The sequence below is a fragment of the Eublepharis macularius genome, chromosome 2 (assembly GCF_028583425.1).
Source record: "Eublepharis macularius isolate TG4126 chromosome 2, MPM_Emac_v1.0, whole genome shotgun sequence".
Lineage (NCBI taxonomy): Eukaryota > Metazoa > Chordata > Lepidosauria > Squamata > Eublepharidae > Eublepharis > Eublepharis macularius.
Window position 1 is genome coordinate 149092368 of NC_072791.1, and position 16864 is coordinate 149109231.

Genomic DNA, 16864 nt, shown 5'->3' on the forward strand with positions numbered 1-16864 from the left:
GCTCAAGCTAAGGCCTTAAAGATTTCTGCATTTAAGAGCTTGTTTTGCTGAGAATGTAGGATAAACATGATTTAAATAAATAAATGAAAATAAGATCTCAGCATTTATCAATGCTACTGTGAAAATTAACAACAACAACAACAACGTTTTATTTATATGCTGCCCTTCAGGATGACTTAACACCCACTCAAAGTGGTTTACAAAGCATGTTATTATTATCCCCACAACAAAATACCCTGTGAGGTGGCAAAAATCGAAAAGAGTCCAGTAGCACCTTTAAGACTAACCGACTTTACTGTAGCATAAACTACAACTTAGGTAGCATACGCTGAATAGAGACTATGAATGGTTATCTCATTATCAGAAGCTGCTGATTGCATCTACACCCCCCTCCCCTCTCCTCCTATATATCTGACCAGTTTCTTACTCTCCACGCATCTGACGAAGAGAACTGTGATTCTCGTAAGCTTATGCTGCAGCAAACTAACATGGCTAACTCCTCTGGACCTGTGAGGTGGGTGGGTGACAGGTCTTGCCAAGTACTTCCCCAAACACTTCACTGCATCACTCAAGCGTATGAGTTAAAGTTAAAGAGTTAAAGAAAGAAAGATACCAGTGTCAAGATACTACGACAGTGGAATTGGCTGGAATGCTTAAAGGTAGTAAAACAAGGTTAATTATTAGTGAATGTCCCTGCCCCCAGTCGAAGAGTCCGTTAGGATTTTTGGCATGCAAAGCCTGGGAAGAAGTGAGGAGGGGAGAGATGAGCTCAGTTCAGTCTCTGTGTAGTTTGGTGCAGTCTCTGCATTGACTTCAAGGTCGAGTTTCCAGGCTTGTCAGGAACTTCTAACAAAAACACCTTGCCTGTGAGATAAGCAGTTAGCAGCAACGCACCAGAAAACAGGTTTTACTTTGCATGTACTCAGAGGCACATTACTTTGCAAGAAACACTTAATACATGGCAGATATGCTGGGGCTTATCTGACATTCTGCCCCCCAAAGAGACCTAGCCCCTTGGCTTCTCCAGGTATGCCTTGTGAAATTTGCGGCTGAAATGAAACACCAGGTGAATATGTTTTAAGTTCTTTGGCAATTTAAGCTCCACTTTTACATCATTAATAATTCTGAGGACTTCAAATGGACCCAAATATTTCCATCTAAGCTTTTTACTTGGTTGCTCCCCCCACAGATTCTTAGTGGACACATAGACCTTATCTCCCACTTTCAGGTCCCAGGGGGAGAGCGCTTCTGGTCAGCTTGCTTTTTGTAATCCTCTTTGTGTCTGTTTAATCACCTCCCATTGGCCTGTTAGCCTAGTCCACCATTCAGTCTAGTTCCCCGTTCTCATCTGGGTTACTTATGAAAGGCATGGCTTTACCTTCAAACCCCGGTGCAATTTTGAAGGAGGATGCCCCCATGGAGCTATGTATACTGTTATTGTAACAATATTCTGCAAAAACCAGAAAATCAGCCCAGTCACTCTGTTGATAATTGATATAGCACCTTATCTGACAGTGGGGCTGAGAGAGCTCCTAGAAGCTGTGACTGACCCAAGGTCACCCAGCTGGCTTCAAGTGGAGGAATGGGGAATCAAACCCGGTTCTCCTGATTAGAGTCCTGTGCTCTTAACCACTACACCAAACTGGCTGTCAGATTAGGCTTGTCCAAACCTCATTTGAGTTTTGCAACCCAGAGTCATGTGGTTGTGACTTTGTATTATGAATATTATTAGCTTTGCCATCACCCCAATCTGGCCAGATTAACCAAGTGTAACTATGTGACCACACATAGCCCTATCACAGGGCATCCTAATAGGAACTATCACAGGGCATCCTAATAGGAACAGCAGCATTCCTACATTAGCCATTCTTCTGGCTATAGAAAAGCATTCAGACAAACACCTTAGAGTAAGTAAGGCTGCCTTTTACAAGTTCAGACGAGTGGATGGAGCATTGGTATTGGAATCCCTGCTCTGCTGTGAAGCTCACAGGACAGGTTTGAACATATCTAAGTCACACCTGACTTGCGGGGCTGTTTACAAGCGCAGAGCGCTTTAGGCACTGGAAGATGCTGCAAAGATAATAACTGATGTCTCTCTTTGTCGGGCTTAGCATCTTCCTTTCCCCAGTCCTATACTTTTAGCCCCTAGTTGCTGATGGGAAATTTAGGCTCCTGTCACTGTATTAACACTTCTTTTGACTCTCCTTTATAAGCCTTTTTCCTTTGTTACCTGATCTATCATTATATTAGAAGGGAAAAGCAAGCATTTCAGATTTAAGAGATTTGTGAAATCACTGTGCACAACAGCTGGTGCAGGAAATCCAAATGTATTCCCTTAAGGGGATGCTTCTGTGGTCGTGAGGCACATTGTTCCAGCACCTAAAATACAATTTTTAAAAGATTATTTTTGCAGCAGTTCTATTTGGTTTTTAACCTGTTCTGTCCCTAAGGGTTTACATAAATACTTTAAATCTCACATTTCTCTTTAAAATGGGGAGAACAAGAGTCGTTTCCTAAATGGGGTGGGGGTGGTTCTCTTGAAATAGCCAGTGTTCTGAGCAGGGCTTTTTTTCAGCGGGAATGCGGTAGAACGGAGTTCTGGAACCTCTTGAAAATGGTCACATGGCTGGTGGCCCCACCCCTGATCTCCAGACAGGGGGAACTTAGATTGCCCTCCGCGCCGCTCAGTGGTGTGGAGGGCAATCTAAACTCCCCTCTGTCTGGAGATCAGGGGGTGGGGCCACCAGCCATGTGACCATTTTCTCTGAGGGCAACCCACTGAGTCCCACCACGTCTTTTCCCAGAAAAAAAGCCCTGGTTCTGAGGCAGTGACTCAGAGAGCAGTTGGCAATTTTGATGTTTGTGCATGCTGGGAGGGAGAGAGTAGAACCTCATGGCAGTGCTTGGCCCTCTGGCTGGTGATTTCTGTGCCAGGCTATCCTTTTCTTCCTTGGGTAGCCACTGGGAAGCTGGCAGTGTGGCTGAGTTCTCTAGGGAGGGGAGGCACAAATGCCAGTAGTTGTTACTCTGGCTGATGGTTGGTGCCTGAAACTTTGCTGTGGCTTTGAAAGTTGCAGACCCTTTCTATCCAGTGGTGTACCTCTCCCTTATTTTAGCCTTTCTAGCAATTCCCTGGCCCTTCTGTTTTTAAAAACAGAATACTAACTCCACCCAGTACATTATGTAAAGTCAGGATGTTGCACTAGAGCTAGTACTAGTATCATGCGAATAATAGAATGCTTTGTTTTCTTGAGGCCTGGTTTTCTGGAGACTTCTTTATTTCTTGCTTCATCTGAAGCCGCTTTGCCTTGTACCCACCACTTTGCTGCTTCTGGTTCTAGTCCCCCTGGTCATTATCAGTGAGAAAGTGGCACTCCATCTGTGCTGAGCATCAGCTTGCAGAAGAGGATACTGTCTGGTACTGGCAGGAAGCATGAACCATTACTGCTGTCAGTTGGCTTTTGTGTTTTTAAAGTGTCAGGGAATGCAGCAGAATGAAAGGGATGATGAAGATGATGATACTGTTCTTTCTGCTTTCAGCTGGTTCTCCAAGCAAAAAGAAAGATGGCGCCAACCTTGCAGCAGGCCTACCACCGGCGCTGGTGGATGGCTTGCACCGCAGTGGTGGAAAATCTCTTCTTCTCAGCTGTTCTGCTGGGCTGGGGCTCCCTGCTCATTATGCTCAAACATGAGGGGTTCTACTCCTATGTGTGCATAGGTAAGGATGGAAAACGCAGGGCCTTGCAAGAAGGGTGGAGGCAAAATATGGTGGGCGAGGCCAGGCAAAGGGTGGGATGAGTTGTAGATGCCTGCCAAGCATCTCCAGAAAGCTCAGCAAAGCCCCTTCTGTGCTGCTTTTGGGAAGACCCAGTCATCCTGGGGTTGTCTATTTCTCATGTTTTTCAAACCAGTTTGGGGAAGAGGAACTGGTGGGAGTTATGAAGAAGCCTGGTAGAGAATGAGACACACAAACAGCACTAAGTAGAAACTATGTTGCTGATAAAAGACAGTGAGAGACCCACAGCAAATGGACACATCCATTTTCAGCCTCAGCAGGACTAACATTCAGCTCAGTTAGACAAGGCAATGTTGGGATTTCAGTAGCTGATTGAAAAAGGTGCAGTACCTATCCTAGTCCAGCATGGGTGCGGAAGGTTTATCACACGGAGACTGTTTCAAGCAGTCTCCATGTGCTGGTGTGTACTATTGTTGCTATAACATATGGAACTGGTTGTTCCACATCATGTGGAAGCTCCCCATGTCAGTGCTGATCATAGTACTGATGAGGAGACCTTTTGTTTGTTATGGAAGCACAACATGATAACCAGCACTGTTCATTGTGACAAGTGGAAAGATGACCCATCACCCAGATGTTTCAAGCATTTCCATGTAATAAGCCCTAAAAGACAACGTCCTACACATCCACTGTTTTTCTTACGGACTGCTGTCCCAGAGAAATTTGTCTCTTCTGCAGTGGTGCCATGTCAAAAAATGGTTTCCTTGTACATCTAATCTGCAAGCCTCTGGAGTGCACCATCCACCATACTTCTTCTATATGATAGTATCTTAGACAAGCCATTCTCCCTCACCCATGTCATTCACAGACCACAGATAGCCTCCATCTTCTGATACTACTGTGAGGAAAAAAGATGTAGAATGATCTCCCCCATAGCTCCATTTGTAAATCCTGACTGAGGTAACAACCTTCCCCATTCAACACAAAAGTCCTGTCCCAGGGGTACATCATCTCTCCATACCATTTTCTCCCATGAGTCCATATCTCAGACAGGTTCTCTTCTTCATGCTGCTGCCACACTGCAGCCTGGAGAGTCCATCGGAACCTTTAATGGAATCAGTGCAATGGGAGAGAGTGCCACCAACACACTTTTCTTGGGTGTCATTCATCCGTCTTCCTGTATGACAGACAGGGGAGGAGGATGCGTGGTGGGACCCTAAAGTGTTCTTCTCATGGGCAGAAAGCAGCTTTCCTGTACTAGGACAGGGTGGGTGTGGCAGTGAGGTCTGTGTTGGAAAGGGAATAATCGTGTTAGCCTCATTCACTTCAGGTGAGAATGGCACCAATGACTCCATCACGACTGACTCGCCTCACTCTCACCCCAGCTGTGTGGAACAGGAGGAAATGCTCAACCTGGGTTTCACCATTGGATCCTTTTTACTGAGTGCTGCCACCTTGCCTCTTGGGATACTGATGGACCAATTTGGCCCCAGGCCACTCCGCCTGGTAGGCAGGTATGGGATTAGAACTGGGGCAAACTGGACCTGGGTAAAGGGATACCCAGGGTGGAGAATGTTGTGGGGGTGCTGGAAAGCAGATTCTTGGGATGAAGGAAATGAAATGGAGGTTATAGAATAAATTATTGAGTGGAACAAAAGGTCTACTGGGGAAGGTGGGCCATTAGATTGGCAAGGGGAAAACTGAGAGAATTGTGGTTTCAGAAGTAGGAAGTGAGCGTAATATGTGAGGAATGATTTCTTAGAATGTTTTTGGGGTGTCTGAGAATGTGGCTGAACCCCACATTGATCTGATGTATCTGTTGCTTTCTGTACAGTGCCAGTTTTGCTGTTTCCTGTGCTCTCATGGCTCTGGCTGCTTACAACCCACCAGGTGAGAAGGTAGTTCAAACTGAGATTACCAGGGAGTAGCCAGAACCCATCCACTCACCCAATTGCAAGGAAGGAATCAAGTGTAGCTCTATCTCACCACACCCCAAGATCCTGTTGTCCGTTGCCCATCCTGTCTTCCCACCAGTTTGGAATTCTTTTGCTTCTCCATAACAAGCAAGGCTGTGCATGAACAGTGGGCCTTTCCAAAGAACAGGACTGGTGAAACTGCATGGCTGTATTCTTCATCAGGGCTGCTAGACGGAATATTTTCCAGGCTGCAAACAGGCAACCCTGGGTTAATATATTCTTTCTACATAGCATGAGGATATCTGTTTCCTCTATGACTTCTATTTGTTCATTCTTATCACCATCCCACCCAGCCCCGTTGCTGCCACCATCCATCTGCTCATGTGGTCTTTTTGTTTTGCCTTTCCAGTTCTTTCCCCACTGATTTTTCTTGGCCTTTCCCTGAATGGTTTTGGTGGGATCTGCCTGACCTTCACCTCCCTAACTGTAAGTACGGGGACGGCGCTGGGATGAACCTTTCATTATGAAAAGTGCTGGGAGGTTTATCTCTCTGCACAGACAAAGGGAAGTGATTGAACATATCCAAGATACAAACTATAGAATAGTTCTTGTTTAACTAGATAACAATTTAGGCCTTAATTGGCCCTCCTAGAAAGTCTAGATGCAAAAGAGGGGGCAGGTTTTTATCTTCCTTTAACAGTCATGTTGAAGGGAAGTTTCATCTGGTCACTGGAACAGGGAAGCAAATGGTGATTGCTGGGCACCACGTACAACTGGTGACGAGCTGCTTATCTATTCAGCACAACAATCCATTTGTCAAGGGTGGGTGAGGCTACAGGGGTACTTGAGATAGGACTGTACAGAATAATTGAAGTTTACATTCTATTGGCTTGTCATTTGCCTTATTTAGTGAGCCTTGCTGTACATTTTCTACACCAGTGCCTGGCCAAATTCTTATTTATTTGATTTTGCTGAAACTCTTTTTACAATTGCTGGAAGCTTTAGATAATAACTGTTGGGATTTGGGTAATGGAAGCATTGGGGATCTTGATCTCTTTTTCAGCTGCACACACTAGATAATTGCTCTTCTTTGAGCTTAACTACCATCCTTTATGTAGAGCTTTGTGCTGGTGTGGCCCATATGTATGGAGTTTGGTACTGGGTATAGAATGCATGATCCTGAAAATGTCCTGGAAAACTACTGAGTCTCAGCTATTTGAGCAAAAATACTTGAAAAGGCATGAGCAAAACCTGGTGAATACTTACAATGGAACTACATGTTGTATGCCATTCCATGATTCTTTTAAGAGGCATTTTTGAAGCTGATTAAACACAGATGCTGGTTTTAAAGGGAAAAAACGGTGCCAGAGGAGAGGACCTTTCCTTAAGGTCATTTTCAGCAGGAAGACAGTCCATCTTGATCAAGCTGCTTTTATTCCCTCTAGGGAAAATGTGCAGGGGATTGAGGAGCCATTTTGCAGGAGTTCGGAAGAATCTGTAATCTTTGGTTGTGGAAATCAAGCTGCTTAGTTTGCTAAAGTGATTGCTTCAAAGTTTTTCTTGGCGTGGCTGTGGCTTGGTGGCAGAGCATCTTTTTGGTACACAGAAGGTCCCAGGTTCAATCCTTGGCATCTCCAGTTTTTTTAAAAAATCAGCTGATATGAAGGACCTCTTCCTAGGATCCTGGACAGCCACTGCCAGTCCAAGTAGATAATTACTGTGCTTATATATCACTGTTCTAGACAGATTAGTGCCCCACTCAGAGGCGTGAATAAAATCAGTTGTTGTTGTTGTTGTTGTTGTTATTATAACCCATACAATACAGCTGGGGTTGAGAAGAGTGGCTTACCCAAGGCCACCTGTTGAGCTCATGGCAGTAGCAGGATTCAAACCAGCCGAGTGCTGTTTTGCAGCCCAGCTATTTAACCACTATGGTACAGTAGCTATCATGCTGACCCTGATGGAGCAGTAGTCTGCTTCACTATAAGGCAGCTTCATGTGTTCATGTGTTGGTAGAACTTTAAAAAGCATTGTTCCATCGTTGTTGCAAGTAAAAGAATGGGGGGAAAGATCCATACCTCAGCCCCATGTTTTTGTGCCATGAAGTGCTGCATTCGTGCTTTTTATAGTGCAGTCTGTAGACATAGGTGTGATTTGAGTTGATGGTGGATTTCTGCAACCTTCTGCTACAAATTGTGGTACTATGTGTCAGGTTTTTTTGCATCTTGCCCCCTACACACAATTCTGAATCTATTCTTTTTATAGTGCACTTTGTTGGTGAGTTTAGTTGTCTCCATATAAAACACTATGTCAATCCTTGGCAGGTAGAATCCCCAAGTTCTCCACAGCAAACACGCAGGTGTATTGGTTGAAGTACCTTTATTAGAGATCCAGCAAGTTCAAGGTGCTCAGACAAGTGCATTGGCAGAAGTGACGTAACGGGTTGGTGATGTTAGTTATAGGGAATGTTCCCACCATCAGGATAAGGGCCGTTAAAGTTTTTGGGCGCGAAAGAGCCAGGGGGGTTGTCAGGGAGAAGCTAGGCTTAGGCTAGACAGAACAAAGAATGAAATCATCTCAGTTCCCAAGAAAGATACATTTCGAGCTGGCCGCAGCCAGCCTTCAAGGACACTTCTGGAGGCAGCGGGGAAAGAGAAAGTAAATACTTGTGAGATAACCTACTGCCTTAACATCAATAAGAAACTTCTCATGCCCTCAGAGGGCCGGTACATAACACAGAATACATTCATGGCAGATATGAACACAGAATACATTCATGGCAGATATGCAGACAGGCATATATGACACACTATGAGGATCCATGCTTTGAACCTTTACCCATGATCGTGCCATAACACAGAGGGGATTCCATTCTTTTATTTAGCTGTTTTGAACATTTATAACACAGCCTTGGACCAGTAAACCCAGGGTGACTAATAAAGTATTGCAACCATTAAAATCTCAGTAATCACATAATCTGCCCCCTCATGATCCTGCCTCTTGTATTGTTTTTCATACTCGTTCTTGCTGCCGTTGCTTTAAAAAAAAGCTTTTTAATGTTGCTGCTTATTGTTTTATTGCTGGCCTTTTAACTGCTGTAAATTTATATGTGTTTTATTGTTTTCATTAGAGAAAATGCTAAGCTGTTTCAGTAACTAATCTAGCTGAGAGTGTAAGGTATAAATATTTTAAATAAGTGAACAAAATAAGTATGAGTTCAGTCTGATCTTGTAAAGTGTAGCAGTTTAAATTTGGGGCATGGGAGCCCCCGTCCTCCTGTGTTTCTGATCACTGCAGTGCTAGCAAAGCCCTACATGGGTAGGGCACAGGTTCTGACTGGGACCTTGGCAAGAAGAGCAGTGTTGCTTTCTCCGTTTGTTTTGGTCAGGTCAAGCTGATCCATGCTGGCAAAAAGAAATGGGATGATGCTTATCTTGGGCAGATCATCTGGGGACTGCCCCCTGGGTCTGACCTCAGTCCTCTTCTACGGGCCCTCGTGCCCATGCTGCTCATTGCCAGTTTGTACCTGGACATGTGGAGTGATGTTTACTTCCCAGATCACACTGACTTTTGGCACAGGAATGCATAAAGCTCACTGGCCAAACGCATAAGCTCACATATATACTGGCCAAACGGGTGGTAGCCAACTAGAAGGCAAAGTTGAAGGCCACACCCTCTCCTCCCTTGCTCTAGGCAAGGGCATGGATTAAGGAGCATGGCAGGGGCACCTTCTGGTCTTATGTATACCAAATCAAAGGGCATGGCCCAGGGCAATATCACAGTGCCACTCCAGGGAAAGGAGTAGGGAATTAGACACATTCAAACTAAAGCTAAATACATTTATTGGCAAGTGTATCTCATTGATACACATTGCAGTTTACCTCTTGAATAAAAGTCATGGCTGTTATCTCTTTATCCTACATAAATGAAGCCCTGGAATCAGCCCATCATGGAATACTAGAGAGATGAGGCCAGGTTCAACCCCCCTCCCCTTAACGCAACATATGCCTGAGATTCCTGACTTTTTACAACATGTGAGTTCCCTTTCTGATAACTCTCTTACCAGCTTTTGTGCCTTTAATAGTAGCTTGATCTACAGGCATTAAGAGGGGACAATGTCAACTTTTATGTTGCAAAAAATAACATTTTTATTAAGGGTTAATCTGGAATAAATCTTAGACGCACACACATGATGGAAGAGAGAAATAAAATACTCTTTTATTTTGGTGCTCTGGGTACAAGTTTGTTAAAGCATATTGGATGATTAAGCCACAATAGGTTATGTTGAATATAACCCTTTGCTTGGCAACAGACAATGTAGAATGGGAAGAGAGGTCTTCAGATGAGAATTTTTAAAATAAGGAAGATTTCAACCTTTATGATTTCTGGAGCCATTATAAGGCCTTTTTTAAGGAACGGTGAAGTTTGTGAGTAAGCAAGAAGAAGCTGGGAGGTCGTGTGGAATTATTGGGGTGGGGGAGACAACTTAGAAATCCTGACCAACTCCTTTGAATGTGCATGTCCAGGATTCTCGAAGCTCCTAGGGGCTTAAGCAGGCTGGCTTTTCCACCCCCCTCCCTTTGCCTGTCACTCAGCTGCTCTCTTTCCATTAATAGGCGTATCAATGGTCACTCAGCCATGGTGACTGAGAAGAACCTCTGAATACCAATGCCAGGAGACAACTTCAGGGGAAGGCCTTCACCTCTGTGCCCTGTTGTTGGCCCTCCATTGCAACTGGCTGGCCACTGCGTGAGGCAGGATGCTGGACTATATGGACCAGTGGTCTTATCTAGCATGGCTTTTCTTATAACCTTGCTCTGGAGCACTTACAAATAGGTTAATTTTTGAGTTGTTTTCCTGACCTGTTGGTCAGTTAGCAAACTCATATTTTTCTACATAATTGAAGAGTTCTTGAATAAGCAGAGACCCTCCGCCCACACACACACCTTGTTTGTGGTTGACCCAGTTGTGCAGCTTTCATCATCCACACAAGGACAATCCACTTTACTATTAGGTAGAGTGATTTTGTCGGAACAAGTGTCCTTTCGGAACCCTAAAGGAGATTTACCTGAAAAGGGTGGGTATGGAACATTTATTTGTTTGATTAGAAAACTTTTTTCAGCTAACAGTTACCTCATATTGCCTTTCTTCAGCTGCCCAACATGTTTGGGAATCTGCGTTCGACCTTCATGGCACTCATGATTGGATCATATGCTTCATCTGCTGTTACCTTTCCTGGTGTCAAGGTATGTAGGTAGAGGGTGATGAAACAAGGGCAAATCATTCCAATTGCCTGGCACGTGGTACACTTTATTCCTAAAAACCTTACGATGTATGTATGCATACTTCCTTCCCAAGCTGAAGGAGATGCCAGATTTGGCGGATATTGGTAAGAATCAAGTGGAGGCAGGGTTAAATTTAGAAGGCCTAAGCCCTGTCCAAGGAGTGATGGCTTGGGACATTCAAAGTGTGGGAAGAAGCATGAGCGACTTGTGTTTCTCTGTCACAATTTCCGGAACTCCAGTGAAGGGGTGAAATGTACATATCCTCCTGTGATGAGGTGCAATATTCTCGGATGCATGAACAGAATGAATGTTTTTACATCAGAGATAACTGCCACATCACTCTTCACTTGAATCACGTATACTTCCTTGCTGCTTTAGTAGACCGGCCAGAGCCACCCGAAGTCTTCTCTCCTGTTCAACCCATTTATTTCTGTCTCTGGTTTTCTTGTTCTCAGCTTATCTATGACAGTGGAGTTTCCTTCATCATCATCATGCTTGTCTGGTCGGGTCTGGCTTGCCTCATCTTCCTCAACTGCATGATCAACTGGCCCAAGGAGGCCTTCCCAGCTCCTGAAGAAGCAAACTACACGTGAGTAACATCAGGTGGCATTTCAGTCCTAATCTGCCATGTTCTTGAAGATATGGAAGTAAGCGGTACTAAGTAGAGTGGCGGAGGGAATCATTTTGGGTTTTCTGTGCCTTGCAGGTGGCTATTTCTGCTCTGGTGCCTTAAGTTAGTATTAAAATGGCATGCTCACTCATGCCGACATAATGTGCTGCAAAGCTTTCTTCAAATCTCTGCAAGCTGATGCTTCTCAGTCCTGGGGCCATTGGGCTGAACCATATTAGACCACACTGCCCTTCAGACCCTCTTCTCTTCCCAAGCACTTCCCAAGGAGTGCCCTCACTACAGTGGCTTTTGTCAGGGAGAATCTCATTCCCCTGGTGCTGTGGCAATTTTTTCAATTGTAAGCAGACACTTTATTTCATCCAGCATGGTGGCACAACTCCTGTGTAATCTCCCAATATTTCTGAGACAGGAAGAAGATCAAACTGAGCAGTCTAGCCCTTGACCACAAAGTAACAGGTGACCGATTCTACATGCACGTGATGGTTGTGGGGCAACGGTTGAGCCAGAAAGCTCCACATCTGGATGAGAGCAAGGAGGAGCACTACCCGTCCATTCAGGATCTCCATGAAGGGGCCACAGAGTCTTCCCAGAGTGAGTGGCCCTAAGTATCTTGACATACCCACAGCTTAGCCCAGCTAAATGATGAGTGATGGAGTTCCTTACCCACAAACATCTCCAGTTAGAACTGACATTTGCCTCATGTTTTGAGGCTCCTCCTGGACGCTTTGCAAGGTTGAACTTTTTCTGGCAGGTGAAAGGTTTCCTGAGGGATGGTGACTGCTGGAACTGATGGATGGAACTGATGGATGAAGAACTGATTTGTGTCCCTGGCAGCTGTTTTTTTTTTTTTTTGCAAGGGCTCAGGCCTCTTGCATCAGTCAGGCTTCATTATAGGCAATGGCTGCCATAGCTGAGAGCAGACCCTGGCATTTAGCGCCATCTTTTGGCAGGAGGGAGTACACGCACCTTTTGGCATCGCTCCTACAGTTGCAAGGAAAACAAGCCTCCTTTTTCCATTCCAGGGTGTGGCAGGAATTTTTCTGTTTTCAACAGTGAACAGGGCATACAAAAGGATATACATTCATGATGGAAATAGGGATTGAAGCCATTCTTGTTCGAGTCATTGTTCTGTTTCCTCCTTGTTCTGTTAAAGACAGAATATTCGAATCTTGAATCCCAGGAATCCCTTTCTGTCAATTAAATCCCATGCCTTATTCCAGAGCTGGTGCAAACCCTTGAATTTTCGGTTTTCCAGCTGAAATGATTGCTCTGCTCTGAGAACTAGGAGTCCAAGTGCTAGCCTTTCCCACTAGCCTTGTGGGACAGCACAAAGCCTAGGGAGCGTCATACACAGAAGATCTTTCTGGCTACTGTGTGACAGCAACATCATGTATCCTACTCCTCTCAGCTGCAGGATCCATCCCTTTCCGCCGTAGTGTCTGCTCTCCCATCTTTCTGTGGAGTCTGGTTACAATGGGCATGACGCAGCTGCGCATCATTTTCTACATGGCGGCCATGAACAAGATGCTGGAGTTCCAGGTGACGGGTGGCAAGGAACATGGTGAGGACTGTGTGTCTGGGGGAGATCAGCCAGCCAAAGGGCAAGGAAGGGGCAGTGCAAGACGGAGGGGAAGGGGGGAGAATAAATAGCACAGGAGATGGAGAGAAACAAATGTACGTAGTGAGAAAATGTGGGGCTGCCAAAGACAGAAGCTTTTCAAAGCGCCCCCCCGCCCCCCCACTCTGAGTACTGTGATACAATCTATGACTGCTTTCTTCTTTTTTCCCCTTGGGAATTCCAGTATCAGCAGAGATGAGGAACAAAGCTGAGCAAACAGGTAGGAACCTTTCCTCAGAACTGTCAAAGTATACATGCAATGCACCCCAAATACAGGTTTCTTCCTGCAGAGGCTTTGAGATGGGAAACTATTTCCTAGAAAACAAACCTGAAAAAGGGAGTCCCCAATACCTTAGCAGCCAATTTTTCTACCAACAAGATAAAAATCCACTGTGTCCAATTCCTGCACTTTGTGCCACCAAGTTGCTGCTGTCTGTGCAGTCTATAGACTTTGGTGTTTCAAAAAGACCAGGAAGCTACAACTTCCCTCTGACTTGTCCCTTCCCATCCCTCCACTAAAGTTCCTGTGCCTGGCTTGGGGTCTGGCACCCTCCTTTGTGGCACTGTGTCCTAGAGAAAATTATCTCAAAGGGTGCTCATTCTGCTTAGAGAAGCACAAAGGGTCAAGTAGAGATTTTCCACTAGAGCAAGATTTGTGCAGTGAAGGAGTAGAATCCTGTTGTCACGAAAACCTGACTGAAAAGAGGAACCACCATGCATTATGGAAAGCTTGGAAATGAAAACAAATGTTTTCTCTGGTGGGATGAATATCTTGATTTCCTGTGCTTTGCTGATTGTTATAAGAAAATTGATTTGGGTCAACTGTTTTAGCAGCTGAGGAAAATGGGAGCAGGCCAGATCCAACCAGACTGGATGAGAACAATCGAACAAAGTAGGGACAAAGATGAAAGGATGGAATTGTGGAGACTCCAGTTTATGAATCCATGTTATATGGGCAAGCTGGACCAAAGAACTTTCCTCCTTGGCAACTAGTAAATTCTCTCCACATGGCATGCACTGCAGTGCTTGTAGGGAGGACCAAGCATATAGTCTTCAGGGTTTTTTTGTTTGTTTGTTTAAATCTGTTAAAAGTTTATCTCACCCTACCTCTAAGGAATTCAGAGCACTTGGGTTTCCAGATAGATACTTGTTTATTTTGTTTATTTGACCAAGCTTCTATACTACTTTATAACTTCAGTAACATTTTCTAAGTGGTTTAGGTGGATAGGCCCAGCCCTGATTACCTATAGAGATGAACCTCTTATCAGAAGCCTTCTGGTAATTCCCTCGTTCCTTCTTTCTTTGCTGGGCAGTCAGCTTCTACTCGTCCATATTTGGGGTTATGCAGCTACTGTGTCTTCTCACCTGCCCTTTCATTGGTTATGTGATGGACTGGCGCATAAAGGACTGCGTGGATGGGCCAAGAAATGTGGATGCCACTGAAATGACTAGGTGAAAATTTCATGCTCCCCAAATTTGAAAAAGTGTGTGTGTGTTTGTGTGCGTGTGTGTAACAGTTTCTTTTTCTTCTTAGAAACGGGTTGAAAGGAAAACCACCTAAAGTGCGTTACCGTAAGATCCAGAAGCTGACCAATGCTATCCGGGCCTTTGTCATCACCAATCTGCTGCTAGTGGGGTTTGGTATCACTTGCCTAATCAACAACCTCCCTTTGCAGGTAACTTCTGTCCTGCCGCTCATTCACATATTAATGCTCCGTGACACAGTGTCTCCCTTCCCTAGTAATATTTTCAGTCCCTCCCAGTCTCCTAGTCCTGCTCTTCATTGAATAAGCCATGTTTGCTTTTCTTTTTTCCTCCATTTTCCCCACAGTATGTGACCTTCATCTTTCACACCATGGTGCGTGGCTTTTTCCATTCTGCCTGTGGAGGCCTTTATGCTGCTGTGTGAGTTATGCTGCTGTGTGGAACTACTTTCCCTATCTCCCTTGACAGAGGAAGGCAGATGCTATGGTCTACACTACTTTCCTTAATGTGCAACAAGGATAGGGGAAGATCAGACCCACTGGTCAGATAAAATCTACTTGCCATCTAATCCCTGAGCCCTTTGAGTTTAGATATATCCTGGTTTGGGCTTGGTTGCAGTTTTTCCCCACGAGGTTCTGTACAAAAGTTACAAGTGAGAGGAGGTGTGACAAAGAAGAATGCTGTTCTTTTTCACTCCTCATAGCAGGCTCCTTTTGGGAGTTGCACAGCAAGATAATGAGCAAGCCAGTGGTATTGGGGGACAAAAATGATGACATGCATTCCTCTGAGGGTGTCAAGACAGGTAGTACTGACATGCAACAACAGCTGGAGGGGATTTAAATCGGACAGGGAAGGAGGAGCTGCTGGCTGTTTATCTCCATTACCTTCCTCCATGGCAGCTAATCTCCTGTAGTGCTGGGGGTGGGGGGGAGGCATAAATGAACAGTGATGGAGAGCCAACTCAAATTTCTCTTCTTTTTGAAAAGAATATTGAAAAATGAAAACAATTCTTAAACTTTCAGTGCTGCTCTAAGCAAAGTTACAACTAAGTCCATTGACTTCAATGGACTTAGAAGGGTATACATTTGTGAAGTATGGCCGTGTTGGTATCCTGTGCCAACAGTTTTCAATCACAGCTGTTTCTCCTCTCTTTCCTGATATTTTCAATTGGTTTTCCAAAATCTGATTATGTGTTTCTGTCTGGGTGTGGTGACCCCACACCTGCACTCACCTGCTTTGTGGGAAACTGCAGGCCAGGTAGAGGCACCACTAAGGCAGATGGCCCAATCAAGGGCTGCAGGGAAAGAACCAAGTGTGAGACCCTGCCCAAAAGTGCACCACAAGCAGCTTTGGAGCCCAGCAAGCCTAGCACAAACCTTAGAGAAGAGGCCAGGCCAGGCATCAGGCTGCACGCTGGAGTAGACAAGAGGAGGAGACCGGCAGTGGCTTGAGCCTCCTGGGACCTGAGCAGGTCTGCAGAGCAGTCTCTTAAAGCCCCTGAATAGGGTGGGGGAAGAGAAGGGAGGGCATTGACCCAGAGTCCCTTCATTCACTATAGACCTGCTCCTGAAGAAAGGACATTAGGGGACCCCGGGGTGAGCCCACCTCCAGACAACACTGTGTCTTGGGCCAGTTTTTAGAGAATTAGCCCCTGTTGCAACCTGTTTCTGCTTCATGATGGAAATAACATCATTTTCTGGTAACACAAGTGGGCACACGTGTCTCAGGGCTACCTCCCCTGTTTCCCTGTGCCTCCCCCTTGCCAGCCCGGTAAGCAGAGGCAGAGACCAACAACTAGTAGGCGCTGTGGGCAGAGGATCCCCCACTATAGTGGGGTCCCTGCAGCACTGCCGGACAGTCCTTTATTAGGCCAGCCCAGACAGAGCCAGGGAGGAAAAGATAGATTCCTCCTGAGAGGTGTGAGTAGAGGAAGCTGGCTGCGGGAGCGAGAACCAGGGTGAGTTGGAACCTCCCCCTCTCCTTTTCTGAGTTTCAGCTAAGGCCAGGCCAAGAAAAAGGCAGACACTGGAGGGTGCCGTCACCTTGAACACTGACCCATCACCAGGGGAGTCTGACAGCTTCATTTATTGAGTGTTTTCAATTCTTAATAATTCAGTAGATTTGATATTTTTAGAACTGATTCATTCCCCCCCCGCCCAACATGTTACAAAAATGAACAATATCAGTTTTACA

At 45.2% G+C, this 16864-nt stretch overlaps 1 protein-coding gene across 2 annotated transcripts in view; it reads left to right on the forward strand.

The window, feature by feature from the left end:
• SLC43A1 (solute carrier family 43 member 1) overlaps positions 1 to 16864 on the forward strand; it is a 29716-nt gene that overhangs the window by 5879 nt on the left and 6973 nt on the right. For both annotated transcript variants that reach the window (XM_054971266.1, XM_054971267.1), the window contains exons 3-14: positions 3541 to 3718; positions 5067 to 5250; positions 5571 to 5626; positions 6062 to 6138; positions 10806 to 10898; positions 11393 to 11526; positions 11978 to 12159; positions 12977 to 13129; positions 13371 to 13406; positions 14500 to 14638; positions 14721 to 14862; positions 15018 to 15091. In XM_054971266.1, coding sequence (XP_054827241.1) covers positions 3565 to 3718; positions 5067 to 5250; positions 5571 to 5626; positions 6062 to 6138; positions 10806 to 10898; positions 11393 to 11526; positions 11978 to 12159; positions 12977 to 13129; positions 13371 to 13406; positions 14500 to 14638; positions 14721 to 14862; positions 15018 to 15091 — 1424 coding nt within the window. In that variant the 5' untranslated portion in view covers positions 3541 to 3564. The remainder of the gene's footprint in view (positions 1 to 3540; positions 3719 to 5066; positions 5251 to 5570; positions 5627 to 6061; positions 6139 to 10805; positions 10899 to 11392; positions 11527 to 11977; positions 12160 to 12976; positions 13130 to 13370; positions 13407 to 14499; positions 14639 to 14720; positions 14863 to 15017; positions 15092 to 16864) is intronic.